The 14,253-nt window shown below is 39.2% G+C and overlaps 1 protein-coding gene across 1 annotated transcript; it reads right to left on the reverse strand.

Moving 5' to 3' along the window:
* Positions 1 to 4,342: 4,342 nt before the first annotated feature.
* Positions 4,343 to 13,942, reverse strand: LOC140946800 (uncharacterized). The gene is made up of 2 exons (XM_073395909.1): positions 13,832 to 13,942; positions 4,343 to 5,746 (listed from the first exon to the last, which is right to left on the reverse strand). Exon 2 carries the CDS (start codon positions 5,722 to 5,724, stop codon positions 5,233 to 5,235), a length of 492 nt encoding a protein of 163 aa, XP_073252010.1. The 5' UTR covers positions 5,725 to 5,746; positions 13,832 to 13,942; the 3' UTR covers positions 4,343 to 5,232.
* Between the last annotated feature and the right edge of the window lie 311 nt (positions 13,943 to 14,253).

Consider the following 14,253-nt stretch of genomic DNA (forward strand, 5'->3'; position numbering starts at 1 on the left):
TTGGTTCAGGATACATGTACCTAGGAGCTGTAACAAAACCTAAAGGCACTCTTGCCAATAATGCTCTAAATTATGTCCTTCAACATTCGCGCAGCGAAAACTACTTCAAAACATATTATTTCCCTTTTGTTTCTAATCTAACAATGCCATATTACCACCACATATCATAACCCTTAGTTCATTGAAGATTATGAAGTATGATTTTTATTCAGGAGTGTACTTGCCATTCCTACCTCATTTGTTTAAACTGCCCGACGTTTTCTCAAATAAAGTTACTGTAAATAAACCTTAAAAGTGATAAGGAGAGGGTTTGGTGCTGATTGTAAAACGTTACCGACAAGGCGTTTTAATAGCAGTCGAAAAATGTAGGGAACTTGACGGTAACTTGCGTAGCAGTCGCTAGGAAGTAAATGGGCGCAAGAAAGAACGAGCGCGCGCGAGGGAAAGGCGCTCCCTCTCCCCTCGCGTGTCTCCTTCTCTCGCGCGCGTTTTTTCTTGCGCCCATTTATTTCCTAGCGCCTGCTACGCGGGCTAACACGACGGCAATAAGGCTTGATTTCAATTTTGGTATCCAGATCCACTCCGGATAGTTCCAATACTGTTGACAGGTCAGCTATAGGTTCTCCAAGGAACCGGAAGCATCAAGGCCATTAATTCGAAAAAACTTAAAACGACAAGTTCTCGTATTAATGGCACAAAAAAACTACTCATAGCTAAGATGCACCTAACCTTATATGCTTGAATGAATGGTGCAACTCTTGCCAAAAAATAGACTTCCTCAAAGTCCTTCGCTTTCCATTTCCGGTTCCGGTAGTTAACAAGTCTACCGCTCGCGCTTCGCGCCCGTGAAAAATTTGAGCTCGACTTGTAGGCAACTCTAGGCCCTATTGTGTCTTGACAATAGACTGAATAGACTATCGTTACAAAACCATTCTGGTGTATTGGTCAGCTGAGGAGGACTTCTCGAGGAAAAATGCTAATATTAGCGCTCCAGCCCTGGATGAAGCCATTCTAAGCTAAATTATCTCAAATCGTGTCGCATACTGAAACCAATCAGGCCATTGTCAAGACTGGGTGCCAAAGATCCTTTTCAACTGGGCGATTTTTGCTTTTGATCGTCTTCGCCGCTCGTGGCTTTGGTTGAAGATGTATCGACCTGCACGTTGCTAGCCCCCAAGCCTGCGTAGCATGGCGGTTTTGGTTGGGCGCGCAAAGTTATAAAGGCGGGCGAGGGCAGAGAAACCGAGAGGAGATTGACAAAACCGCCAAGCTACACAGGCTACCGGCCCCAAAAAAATCCCTACACGCTCGCTTCGGAGCCGCTCGGATCTCCTTCATTGCACTTTGCAAGCAATCGGATCTTCCGAGATTTTACCGAACTTTGGACTGTCCCAGCTCGGTACCAGGCCTTGCTCTTGCACCTGCCGACCGCAAATTTCAAAATGGCCGCCAAAAGTCAACACATCGATAAAGTAAGTAATCTTTATTCAATTGTTATAATTTAATAGACCTTGTCACGGTTTTCGACGCCATCTTGACGAGTAGGCAAACGTGTGAGAAATTACAGTGTTTGTATGAGAATCTAATGTCGAACAATTCCCGTAAAACGACTGTTCTGAAAAAATTGTAAATTGTAAACTAAAGCTACAAAGCAAAGGATTGTACTAAAAAATTTTGGAGGCGTACCTGTGCTTAAGTTTCCTCAGACGCTTGCTTTAGATTTTCCATATATTTGTCTGTAATTTTTCCCTGGACTTTCTTACAAATGTATAGAAAATTTAAAAACGTGGTTTTAGGTCTTCTAGCGCATGGAACGCCCTCAATTTTTTTGGGTAGAATCCTTAGGAGTGAAGCTTTAGTTTACAATTCATATTTTTTTCAGAACAGCCGTTTCACGGCAATTATTCGATATTAGAATCTCATACAAACACTGTAATTTCTCACGCGTTTGCCTACTCGTCAAGATGGCTTCGAAACCGTGACAAGGTCTATAGGATGTAAATCAGACGTGAGATTCCCCTCTTCTTCGAGCCTACGTGCCAGGCGTTCGAGGGGAGTGTTGCTGGAACTGTTCGAGCGTGCGAGAACCTAACACCAGGCTTAGTACTCTACCGAGTTCAAATCCTCGATCATGTATGAAAAATAGCATACTGGTTGTCTTTTCATTTGGTGGTTTTAATCCCGTTATGTCCTGTTGGCATTTTTTTTTTCAAATTATTTGAGATTGCCCATGTACTAGCTAAACTTTTAATGGCGCCTTTACTATCAACAAAGCTTTCAACATTTCAACTCGTTTTCGATTATTATCAGAATTCCCCGGGCAGAATTATTAAGAATACCCACATGTATATTACTGAGTACGTCAAGCATTGAAATGACATGCCTCGAAAAAAGACTGAGGGATCCGAACTTGAGATGAGTTTTGCCAAGCATGTCATGGAAATTTGCTAGAATTGTCATCGGTGTTTGCTTTTCTTCCAAGAGTTAGCTTAAAACGGACCTCTTGGTACAGTAGCAGACACTGAACAAGGCTTGTCCTTTCTTAAGAGAGGGGAGGACTCTGTCACCTTAAAGCCAAGCCCAGAAAGTGGACGTTTCGTTTCTCATTCTCTGACAAACACAGTTCTTTGGAAAAAAACTGTTTTTCTCCACCTTATTTTTCTGGAAATTTACTGACCACCTTTCTTGAAAAGACGAGCTTCGTTATTCCCGATTGGAGTTAGTCGAGTCAGTGTCTCTTTGATCAATTTGATCACACATGAAGGTAAAGATAAAGATCCATATTTTGCGTCGGTAACTGTACAGTGGAACGAACCTCTTTATAACGAAGAACTCGATATAACGAACGATTTTCTCTACCCCAGTAATAGTAAAACATATGAAAAAGGACCTCGATATATCGAGACCTCGTTATAGCGAACAAACTTTGTTAGTGAGACCCTTGACCCTGCGTTATGTCGAGGTTCTACTGTTGTACTTGAACTGACAAACCTGAGACCCACGGCGCGCTCATCCCCCCCCCCCTCCCCCCTCTCCATTAGCGCTCTATTTTACGGTTATTGAAAGCTACACGAAAAGGGAAAAAAAGGAGGGATTTGAGGCCAAATCTGGGGATCGAACTCGGGACCTCCCGCACAGAAGGCATCGCAAGAGAGTTTCAAAGAAGGGGAGGAGCTCTGACGGTTGACGGTTACGTTTTTCCAATTTTGACGGCTGACGGTTAAATTTCGTAGCTTTTTACGGCTGACGGCTATTAAGTGGAAATTATTCCATAAGTTGCAGTAAATATTAAGGTCTATATGAATTTCAAAATACTTTCAGATATAAGTAGGTTTGAAGGTATTGTAATGTCTAGAGAAACAGTGTTATGAGAACATGGGAACTGGTTTTCCAGTTTCGAAATTTTTCAGGAGCTAGAACGCTGAAATAGTGAGATTTGAAATACCTTGAGACTTTTTGACGGTTAATCTTAATCTCCATTTGCAAGTACGTAAATAGTTCGTTGTACCGTAAAAGCAGTAAAAGAAGCATCTAGAAAGTCAAAATGGTTGCACAACTGGTATATTGTGGAAAAGGAGTATTATCTGACGCTTACGGTTTGGCGGCAGTTCTGGGAAACTGCCCACCTACCCCTCCCCTAAGCCAACATTTTACCTTAAGTGAGAAGTAAGTGTTAATGTTGGCTTAGGGGATGGGTAGGTGGGCAGTTTCCCAGAAACGTATATGATACAGCTCCTTCTAGACCCAGCACGTGAAGAAAATGATGGCAGCACGTGACGTTCGGCAATCATCTCATCCATGAAGCCCGTCTTAAGAAATGAATTAATAGTTATGCAAATGTTTACAAAATATTAATAGACACTCTAATGAAAGTTTATATTAACGTTCATTATAAAGTGTCGAAGTAAACTTGCTTTGTCTTTTTAGAAGAAAGGATTTGATTCTTCGATCATCACGAGCTTTTGAATATCGCAAGAGATACCTTTTGCACTTTCTCGATATACGTATACCACGTCCCAACCACGGTGAATGCTGCAATAAACAGACACAAAAGGAAACTAAAAATGGAAAGGAAAATTTGCCACTTACCCGGCGTACAGATGCTGGTGTCCGCGTGCCACAGGGGGTCTGCTAATTTCAGCATAATACAGATGTAATTCGCGGTAAAACCTAATAACAGACTTCAAAAACTATTTAACTTTGAAGATTTCATTATCGAACGCGAACGCAAAATACAATAGGATTGGGGTCCCAGACAAGTGTTTTTTCTCTTTATCTTCAAAAGCATTATTTTGTCTACTCAAACTGTGCGAGATCTAATAGGCACTTTGTAACCGCCGTTTTATTTACATTTACATTTTTAAAACCTTACGGGAAAATCTTCTTTTTCAAGAATATAATGCGGATCAGCAGAGCAATAAATTTAACAAGGAGTCCCCGCTGTGCTTGAAAAGCTCTTACTTTTAATTAGAGAATTTTTATCAAATTTATTAGCAACGAACGTAGATAAAGAGTGATTGAAATCATACAAAAGTAAACTAATAAGAAACCCGAAATTAAAACACAATGCAATATGTTTGGCTTTTTAAAAAGTTTCCGTTAATTTGTGATCGATTCACTTGTTTTATATCATTAAACAAACCCTCCGCTTATAGAAAAAGATCACAGTTAGGATTAAATGATCGGAGTGCGTCATAGCCTCTTGTTTTCGGCATCACTTAAAGTTTAATATGAGTTTGACAACATCACGTAGTTGAAAATTTTCTTTAAGGCCATTGTTGACGATTCCATTTTGTTGATAGATGTTTATTTTTAATTTACTATACAACTAATACGTCTTTTATGCATATTCGTTACAATGTAGCGTTAACATGTGAAAATTTAATTTTACGCGAAACTTTCTCAAACGAAACGGCTCGCTTAACAAAGTTTAATCGCACGGCGGTATATTAAATTCTATATTATCTCTTTAAAGAGTCATTCTTAAAGATATTAATATCATTGCCACTATTTACAAAACGATACAAATGACGTGTAAACGAGATGCTAATTAGTAATACGAATGATCAAACTTCACGAATGGGCGCGAATTAAACCACCATAATTCTCTGACTAAACCAGCTGATCTTGTACCGATTTTCAGCGCCATTAATATCCCCATTCTTCGCATTTTCGTCCTCTCAAGCAAAAGTGACAATTCTTCACCGTTTTACAATGACAATCATGAACATTTCAGGCATTAAACGATCCGATATTATATCTGTTGTCTTCTCTGAGGATTTCAGTGAGACTGGAAATATAGTTTTTTGCCAGGCGAAGGATCTCCACTTGAGTCATTTTTCGTTCGCTTACGGTTCCTGACGAATTCATGCTAGTCCTTGGTACGACGGAGCGTAAAACTTGAAAAGCCGCGTTTAGACGAGCCTTTCTTCCACGTTCTCTCTCGTTACGCCTGATTTGACGTGTTGTTCTAACGCCACCCGATCGAGATCTTGTCTCAGCTTTCCAATCGTGCTTTGTTTTTGACCACTTTTGATCCATTGAAACAGTGTCTACAGCTCCAGTCAGAAATTTGGTATCAGTCTCCTCCATACCCGTAGTTATTGACTTCGTATTTGATTTTTTAACTCCGGCTTGTTTAACAACATTCTTGGAAACGGAAGGCATCTTTCTAGCGTGATTCGGTCTTTGCGGATGATCTATCCTAGATTCCTGTGCGCTCATATCAAATATAATCCCTAAATACCTAGAGGGTAAAGAAAAAAACGTGAGCAACATTCGTAAAAAAATAACAATTTTCTCCATCGGTCTGCTCTCTTGCACATTACACTTAAAGACAACATAGTATTATGACTTAGTTCTCGAGTCAAAGTGCACATCATCTAAGCGAAACCAAAGAACATGAAAAAGTGTGCTTAATGTGATAAGCTGAGAAAAAGTACCTGTTATAATTAAATTTCACCACTTTACCTGTTAGAGTTTTTCTAAATATTTAAAGCGTTAAACAATCTGTTAACCCGCCTACCTGTTAACAGTTACAGCAGCCGGTCTGTAAAATATTTCTAGATTTGTGATTATTGGGCGAACTCGTTCCTCGAAGAAATCAGTGTGTTGTGATGTTCGCAAGTGGACACTGGGCCAGTTTTGTATGATATTCTCGGCACACGTGGTTGAAAAGGAAGGATTGTAAACAATGGCCTCGAACGGGCACGCCTCGAAAAAAATGAAATAAATTTACGTCCCTCACTCTGAGATTTTATAGACAAGTAAACCGATGATCATAATGACATTCACAATGCAAATTGTGTTTTAAAAAAAAGCACGTGCACTTTAGCTGATTAACGCTTGCACGCTACATAACAAAGATTCACTGGATCCTTTGAAAAGACTACCCAGCTAATAAGGAAAGGTACAAAGCAAAAATTAACCAATTTTGACCCTCCCTAGCGCGTCACGAAGATGAAACTTTCGAGTGTCATGTTTAAAACATGGATTTCTGACATGTACTCTCTCCAAAACGTCCACATTTGCGGGGCTAATTGGAAATCCAATGCTTAATAGAACAGCTCCTATTTCGTCTGTTTTTGTTAAAAAGGCCCTGAAAAGTAAATTTGCATGTTTGAGGAAATTTGCCGAAACTGGGACAGCGTCGTCTCTGATCAACGAAAAATGCCTCAGAGCCACGCTTGGCGCCTTTTATTTCAGCCTTAGAAGGTCTATCAAATCATTGCTCTTCCGCTGTGACAGCACCTCCTTCACCGAACATATATCTAGTAATTTATGCGCATGCGCGGGCCCTTTTGCTTCTTTTCGGATTTCGGCGGAAGACGGGGTTTTACGGTTTGAAATTCGCCTTGAACTGACTTTGCCGTGACATTTGCGAGCAGCTAGCAGACAATACTTGCGAGAATGGAGCTTTTAGGGGCGGACAAAGGTTAGTGGTGAGCCAGGAGGCAGCCTCGGTAACGTTTGTAACTCCGCACCTGCTTTCAATTCATCATAGAAATATCATACAATACTCTGACGGCACAACTAGCCTCTGTGAATGGTTTTTTGCCCTTAGTCTCTAATTAGCGGCTCTCGGTGAAACGCTAATGATTCCCGGCTTTTTACACGTTGGCCTCATTGTAGAAGAAGAGCTTGTTGGCAGCTCTTCATTGTAAGCTGATTTGTTCCCAAACACGTAACTTATAGAGTTGTCATCTTTATGTGTGCTTAAACATATTAATGATTTAAGGCTGATGAAGTATTGTGCGCGTCAAACGTTTAAAAATAATCGCTTTACAATCAAGAAAGAACCAAAAACATGATAACCCTCGCTGCAAGGTTGGAAAGGGGTCTTGCTACCCTCCCATAAACATCTCAAGGTCGATCTTCGCGTAGGTTTGCTTTCCTGTAGGCGAGATTTCCAGATTGTTGTGGTTTGTGAGTAGCTAATTTTATTTGCTGACATCTGGCGATTATGTAGAAAACTACACTGAAACAATGGGCCACATGTAGTCGAAAGATAAGGTTGAAAGTCTAAGTTTTTTGTAACACCTTTTCAACTGATCCGAGCTGTGAGATTTGGGATTAATTTAAGCAGAACATGCATACATAACGTAGAGAGAGCACGTACCTCGTTGGTGCCCTGGAACTTAAAGTTTAACTGAAAATTTTATCGTAGTTATGATTTTTGATAAAAAGTATATGCTTTCTCAAAAAGGAGTCGGTGTATTCTGAAGAAAAAGCATATATCTGCATTGTTAATGAGATACAGACATGGACTAAACAGTACTCATTGTTCTTTTTGCTAGCCCGTTATCTTGATAATTCACGTTTTCAACAAACATGCTCCAGAGTTTACCTTTAATTGAAAGTTATTGACAAATCTCCAAGGAGATGAGAACGGTCAAGGTAAAAAATAGTTGTTCGTGGTTTTAAAACTGTGCTTTATTAAACTCTAGCAAAAAAGAAAAAACTGGCGAAACTTCAAGGTGAACTGTACGACGGTTGTTCTTCACATTCCCATGTTAAATTGTAAAGATGGCGTGTTTTTTGAGGTAATCATTTTAAAGTGCTATTGAATCTCTAAGTAAATCTAAGAAAAATGTTATGAAACAAATTGCATCCTTTTAGTTGAACACTAATTCACCTATGGAAAGCAAACAAAGAATCTGATTGGCTCATTTCTGCCCAAAGGTTTATTTAACAGAAGTATGACATCATTACATCAAGCAGCCTTAAAAAGAAAAACAGCCGAGTTTAAATTGTTTAGAGCTTTTATTCCACTTAGAAGAGTAGATACTTCCATGATAGTGCAATTATGTAATTTTTTTTCAACACAATGAAAAGAAGAAAAAAGCTGATGACAAATATCATTTGTGATATTGAAATGCCTCACAGAAAATATGAGGTTAGAATATCGTTTGTTACAGTAAAACTAGCTGATCCTTAAAAACCGAAGGGGCCTGGCTCTAGATCGGCCTCTCCATTGATTTCCGCCTTCGTAAAGCTAAAATCACGTGATTATTTGCAGAAAACGTGATAGCGAGGCAGAGAAAACAAAAACTAAGCAGATAAATAAACACAATTGTTGATTCTCTTCGTGTTTGTGTTTTCTAAACTCAGCTATGAATCAAAGAAAACTTATGAGGCTTGTTTCCTTGAAAATATGATGTAAAAAACAAGTTACGAATAAAATCCTTTATTTGCATACAAAAGGGGTTTTTCATATGTGAAAGAAAGGGAAATTCTTATAATTAATTTTTATTGACGTCATATACTAAGTCAAAAACTATTTTCAGAAAGATGTGGTTAAGTTAGAGGGCGTTCAAATGCCGTGATCAATGCGTTATGGTTTTGTTTCAATTTAAACCCGGGGGTTGTTTTGCGGATAAAAACCATATGACAATAACAAAAACACCTTAATTTTGACAAAACCTGAACTTTCGAGATATAGAGCATAAATGTCCAATTTGAGCTTTCTCTCTTAGGCTTTCGTCACGTAAGGTTCATCTATGATTTATCATAAGGTCAGCAAAAGCTAAGGAGAAAAAATAATCCCTTTCTCGGCAAAACTAGGTAAAATATCAGAACAAGTGTCCATTTTCAACCTTGACTTCCCTTTCAGGATTTCATCATGTATCATCTGAAACGTTTAAATCATCAACTTTTAATTTCACTTTTTTTAATCGAATTGGTTCTGTGGCTTCTCAGTTAGAGGAAGTCTGCAAACAAGATGAAAAAAGATTTCCCTGAGAAAGCGTTCAAAAGAGAACTTTCTTTTCTTTATTTTTTTCAATGTCTTTTTAAATATTTTTTGGGACGCTTCTGAATTAAAACTGAGTAAAACTTTGTGTGTGTGTGTGGGTGTGTAAATAAAAGTCTCCTAACAAATAGCCTATTTTTATAACTTCTTTGTAAACTTTGCTATAAGTTGTTCTTACGGCTCTCATTAATTTTCTGAAAGAGGGAAAAACAAACAAAAAAATAATAGCTCTTTCCCACTGAGACCAATATAATTGGCCAGTTTTCTGCTATTTAAGATCTGGTCCCATGTCAACTTAAATTTCCGGGCGGTCAAGTTCAAACTTAAGATGTTTGCAGAACTGATTGGTGCGAGCTTCCGAATCAGGTTTCGACAGCAAAAACTCAAAGGAAATTTGTTTGATTGACCTAGCATTTTGAGGGATGTTACCAATGTGTTAGCGTCAAAAACGTTTCTTGGAATTTTTAGTTTCTTAAAACTCTTTTGTTGAGGGGCATATATGATCATCCAACGTTTCTGAAGGTATCTGGTAACCTGAAACTCGTGATTCGGACAAAATTCAACAAAGATTTCAAATTTCATCTTTTAAACGTTGAAAAATTAACAGTAACATGTGAAAGTACTGCTGATAGAAGTCTCATGTGAATGGTCACACCATAGGATTTCATCCACAGACTCAAAAGTGAGAACCACCGTGTAACAGCATAATGAAAGTATTGCTCAGTAGCTTTCATGTGAATTGTCACACTTAAGGGTTTCATTCACAGACTTCAAAGTTAGAACCACCTTGTACAGCATAATAAGCAAAACATGTACCACAGGAAAGTGCTGCTTAGTATTACTTTCATTTGAATGGTCACACTTTAGGATTTGCATGAACAGCGACACAAGTCAGTACAACAGCTTTTCACTGAAGGATTTCAACCACGATACAAAAGTGAAAACCAATGTGTAGAGTCTAATATATTGCTGTTTTTCAGTGTCACGCCATTCAAAATACATCAAACTAAGAATCAAAGCCTTTCAATAGATAGTCCAGAATCTGGGAAATGAAAGGAGGTACATAAACAAAGACCCTCGCCAAGATTCAGGTCAGAGGAATATTTCGTAAACGAGGTATCCGAAGAAATGTTTTACCCAGACTTTTAGAGATTTGTATGGAGACGCCATGCTGTTGCTCACCCGGATGAGCTCCAAACTGTTTAGATAGCAAAATTTCTTGAAATTAGTCATTTTTTTAACCTACATGACAGCTCTCTTGGTCGTCATGTAAATGCCGCGTCACGCAAAGGCTTAGAAATTCAAGCGTACTCTATCACAAAACCAAGAACCCTTTTGAAGTTTAGTTGAAAATTAATTTTCAGCTGTTCTAATACATCGTGAAATTAAGATCTCGGTAGGATCGATAGTTTTTTAGTTTGAATTTTAGTGACGTCATGTGAAAACCAACAACAGTATCAGTTGCTTTCGTCTACGAACTTCAGACTTACAATCATATTCATTTGTTCAAAGTTTTGCCTGCTGTGTAAGTGCAAGAGAAACCATTATTGTTGACTTGAGTATCCTCTTAACTCAAACATGGTAAATAGTAGAAGTGCGCTAGTTTGCACATTTTCACTTTTGATCTCACTTTTGATCTCAAACTCAAAAACTCTCGGCTTCAGATAAACTCAACCTCATAGCCTAGCCTAAATCAAACTCATACTCGTGCTTGACATTGAAAATTAACCATTCGAACTCGATCGACTTTGCATTCAGGCCATCCTTGTTATTTTTCAATTCAGCTCATGGACTCCAGCTGAATTCTGGTGGCAACCGTGGGCTCCAAAGTACTTGTTCAATCTTAACTTTGCAGAATATTTTTACACCGATTTAAGCAGTGTCATTTTTGTTTGCATTAGGTGATAAGCTTAAACTTTAATTTTCACTTTTAGGGAGTGCTTAGTGACTGAAAGTATCTCCATTTATATAATAAGGAACTTAAGCAGTGTCAACGACGTTGAAGAAAGACAACGGCAAAAAGGCAATGGCAAAACAACAACTTTGCACGTGCATCACGCTTTTTTGTACATTCGCTGCACGACTACGACGTGAAAGTGCCGAATTTCATGTTTTTTAGTGGACGTGAGCACAAGGCAACAACTTTCTTTTACTTTCCTGAACTTCGATACATACAGTCTTTTAGAATTCAACGCCAGAAAAAATTTGCCAAAATTTGACGTATTGAACGAGATGGAATAAGCGCGAACAAATTTGAAGCAGCGCGAAGTCACTTTTTAAGTGACGTTTTCGTAGTCGTCTCCGTCGTAGCCTGCGTAGCAAGCGTTTCCGTTTGGTTTCGGGGCAAAGAAAGACCGAGGAAGGGGATTTTCGGTTTTGACAGCGCGAGAAATGAAACGAGAGCCAAAAATGCGCCATTTTCGCGCGGTGTTTGACTCTCGTCCCTCGTTGTTTTCTCCAAAACCAAACGGAAACGCTTGCTACGCAGGCTATCTCCGTCGTTGTTGCCTAAGCTCCCTAATTAACAAGAAAGCTGAGTGTCTGAGGGCGGAAGGTAACTGAGTGTGAGCGGAGGGAAAAAAAGCGAAGGGACAGGCAATGACCAATGAAACTTCTTCATTTCTTAAGATTTACTCAATGGCCAATGAAGAAAAAGCATGGGATGCGAATGCAGATGATCGGCACACGAATGGAAAGGAGACAGTAGCAGTCGATTGCTTGATCTTTTATTGGCTGAGGCCTCTATCGTTTCCCGAGACAGAGACCGTTGCAGATATATATTTTTTTCTACTCTGCTCCCCGCATGGGAAAAAGAACCGACGAAGTGGACGTTGTCAGCCAAGATCACCTAATTGATAAAGTGCCATGATCTGCTTGAACTATTTACTTTTTCCGCAACTAACACAAAACACTGGACTTTTGATTCGCGCCATGAGTTTAACGTGGCCAATTTTTTACTTAACGGGTAATCAACTTTACAGTTAAAGCATAAGTCAAGTGTCACCGGATAGGAAAACACTCTCTGAATGGAAATATACGAAATAACTCATATTTAAACTACGGTTTAAGATATGAAAGTGGAAATGATCTTCGCAGTTGAGAAAACAACCTAATCGGGACAAAACGAACCTGAAGATTTCAGGCTTGACCGGGAATCAAACCTTGAAGTCTGCGTTGCGTCCGGTAATCGCAAAAGTCAGGGTTCGATTTCCCATTAAGAGGCCGGAAGTGGAAAGTATCGTCGGATTTCATATATCGCGTGATATCAAGTGGAGAGCTCTCGTCGTATGTGTCCAAAGAAACGGACTGATTCATTCTGATTCATTATTGATACCTTTGAATTATTATCAATTATTAATACAGTTTAGGACATATAAGTAAGTTTTCTTTCAGTAATTTTACCACGCTTGAGGTGAGCGGTAAATCAATGTTATCACTGTCTCGGTTCAATAGTAAGAGCAATTGACACAAGGAAAAATTAGACGCGAACCATTACGATGTTCCATTTATACGAGATATCTTACATAGGAAGCGAACAGCTCGTATAAATGGTTCGCGTCTTGATCGCGTTTTAATTCGGTTCCCGGCCGACTCGTTTTCGTGTAAAGTTTTTGCCAGTAGGATCCAGCAGTACCGACGGCAATGCAATTATAAAGGCGCGTTCGCTGCGGCTTATAGAGTCGCTAAGGTTGTTTTAATCCAGCAGCAACGGCAATCTAACATGGATCGTTCTTTTATTCGTTACTTAGCTAAGACACCTCTAATCTAAAAACTGGTGATACAGGCTGTTTTTAGATTAGATGCTTCTTAGCGAAGGCACGATAAATGAGTTCCTCGTGCATGACTCAAATGATGGCCACTTCTAAGCCACGTGTTCTCGCGTTGGTACTTTCCTTTGCGCGAATAATCGGCTGACTTAAGTTAGGCACGACAGGAGTTCCTTTTTACAGTCACGATTTTAACCTAAGGTTTGTGATGTCGATATTATAGGTTTTTTAAGGCCTATAATATGTTGTGTCATCGACAAAAGGATTTCCTTTAATCTCTGACACGACTAGGTGCACTCCCCTATGATTTGGTTTTAGAGATAAGATCGAATGATGTGTGCGACCGCGATTATGATTCTGAAAGGACAGCATTATCGTTAGTTGTCTTTATGGAATTATTGCTCGCTGAAATCTATTTTAGAATTCATTTTTGCTTGCCAAATCCTCCCGTGGAAATTTCAGTCTTTGCGGGATACAATGACTGGGTTCGCTGAGTTAAAACACTAGTGAGTGAGACATTAAAGCAGCTTTCATAGACCACGGGTTTTGGCGACATCGTGGACTCATTTAACTTAATGTGGACATATTGCTGAAAAGGCGTTCATTTACACGATATGGGGTCAAATAGCTCTCTTAGACTACAACAATCTACAAGATTTATCGAGGCCCTATTCTCCTCAGTGTAGCTCACAACAACCGCATATCAATTAGAGCAGAGTTAGTGAAGGCAGCTTACACATCAAGTGACACTAAGAGTCAATAACTGTGGCAAAAAAAAAAAGCAAACAAACAAAGAAAAACAACAACTACCTACCGTAGACCGAAAGGAACTTTTTGATTAAACTTGCCGTCGGCAATAATTTAATGAGCTCAGAAAGGGCCAATCTGTCCTGAGGCTCTCTTGCTGACCACAAAGACACTAGAATTTGAGAATGAAAATGATTTTCGCTTCCCACTTCCCGGCAATTTCGAGCTCCTTTTGCCACTTCCGCCCATTCGATTTAGACTTTCGACTTTCGACTTCCGGCTTCCGACTCAGTTCGACTTCCGAATTTTCCATTCAGTTGTCATTCTTTTTAGCAGACTTCCTAGCTAAAACTTTTGTTGTACATTATTCTAGGTTGCATTCTTGTTGATTAAAAGACCTGACGCTCAGTATAATTTCTGAACCTATAGATTTCTATTGAGTATGCCTTCTGAAGTGCCGTTTGCACGGATTTTCATATAAAGACACAC

Source organism: Porites lutea, chromosome 8 (genome assembly GCF_958299795.1).
Source record: "Porites lutea chromosome 8, jaPorLute2.1, whole genome shotgun sequence".
NCBI classification, from domain to species: domain Eukaryota; kingdom Metazoa; phylum Cnidaria; class Anthozoa; order Scleractinia; family Poritidae; genus Porites; species Porites lutea.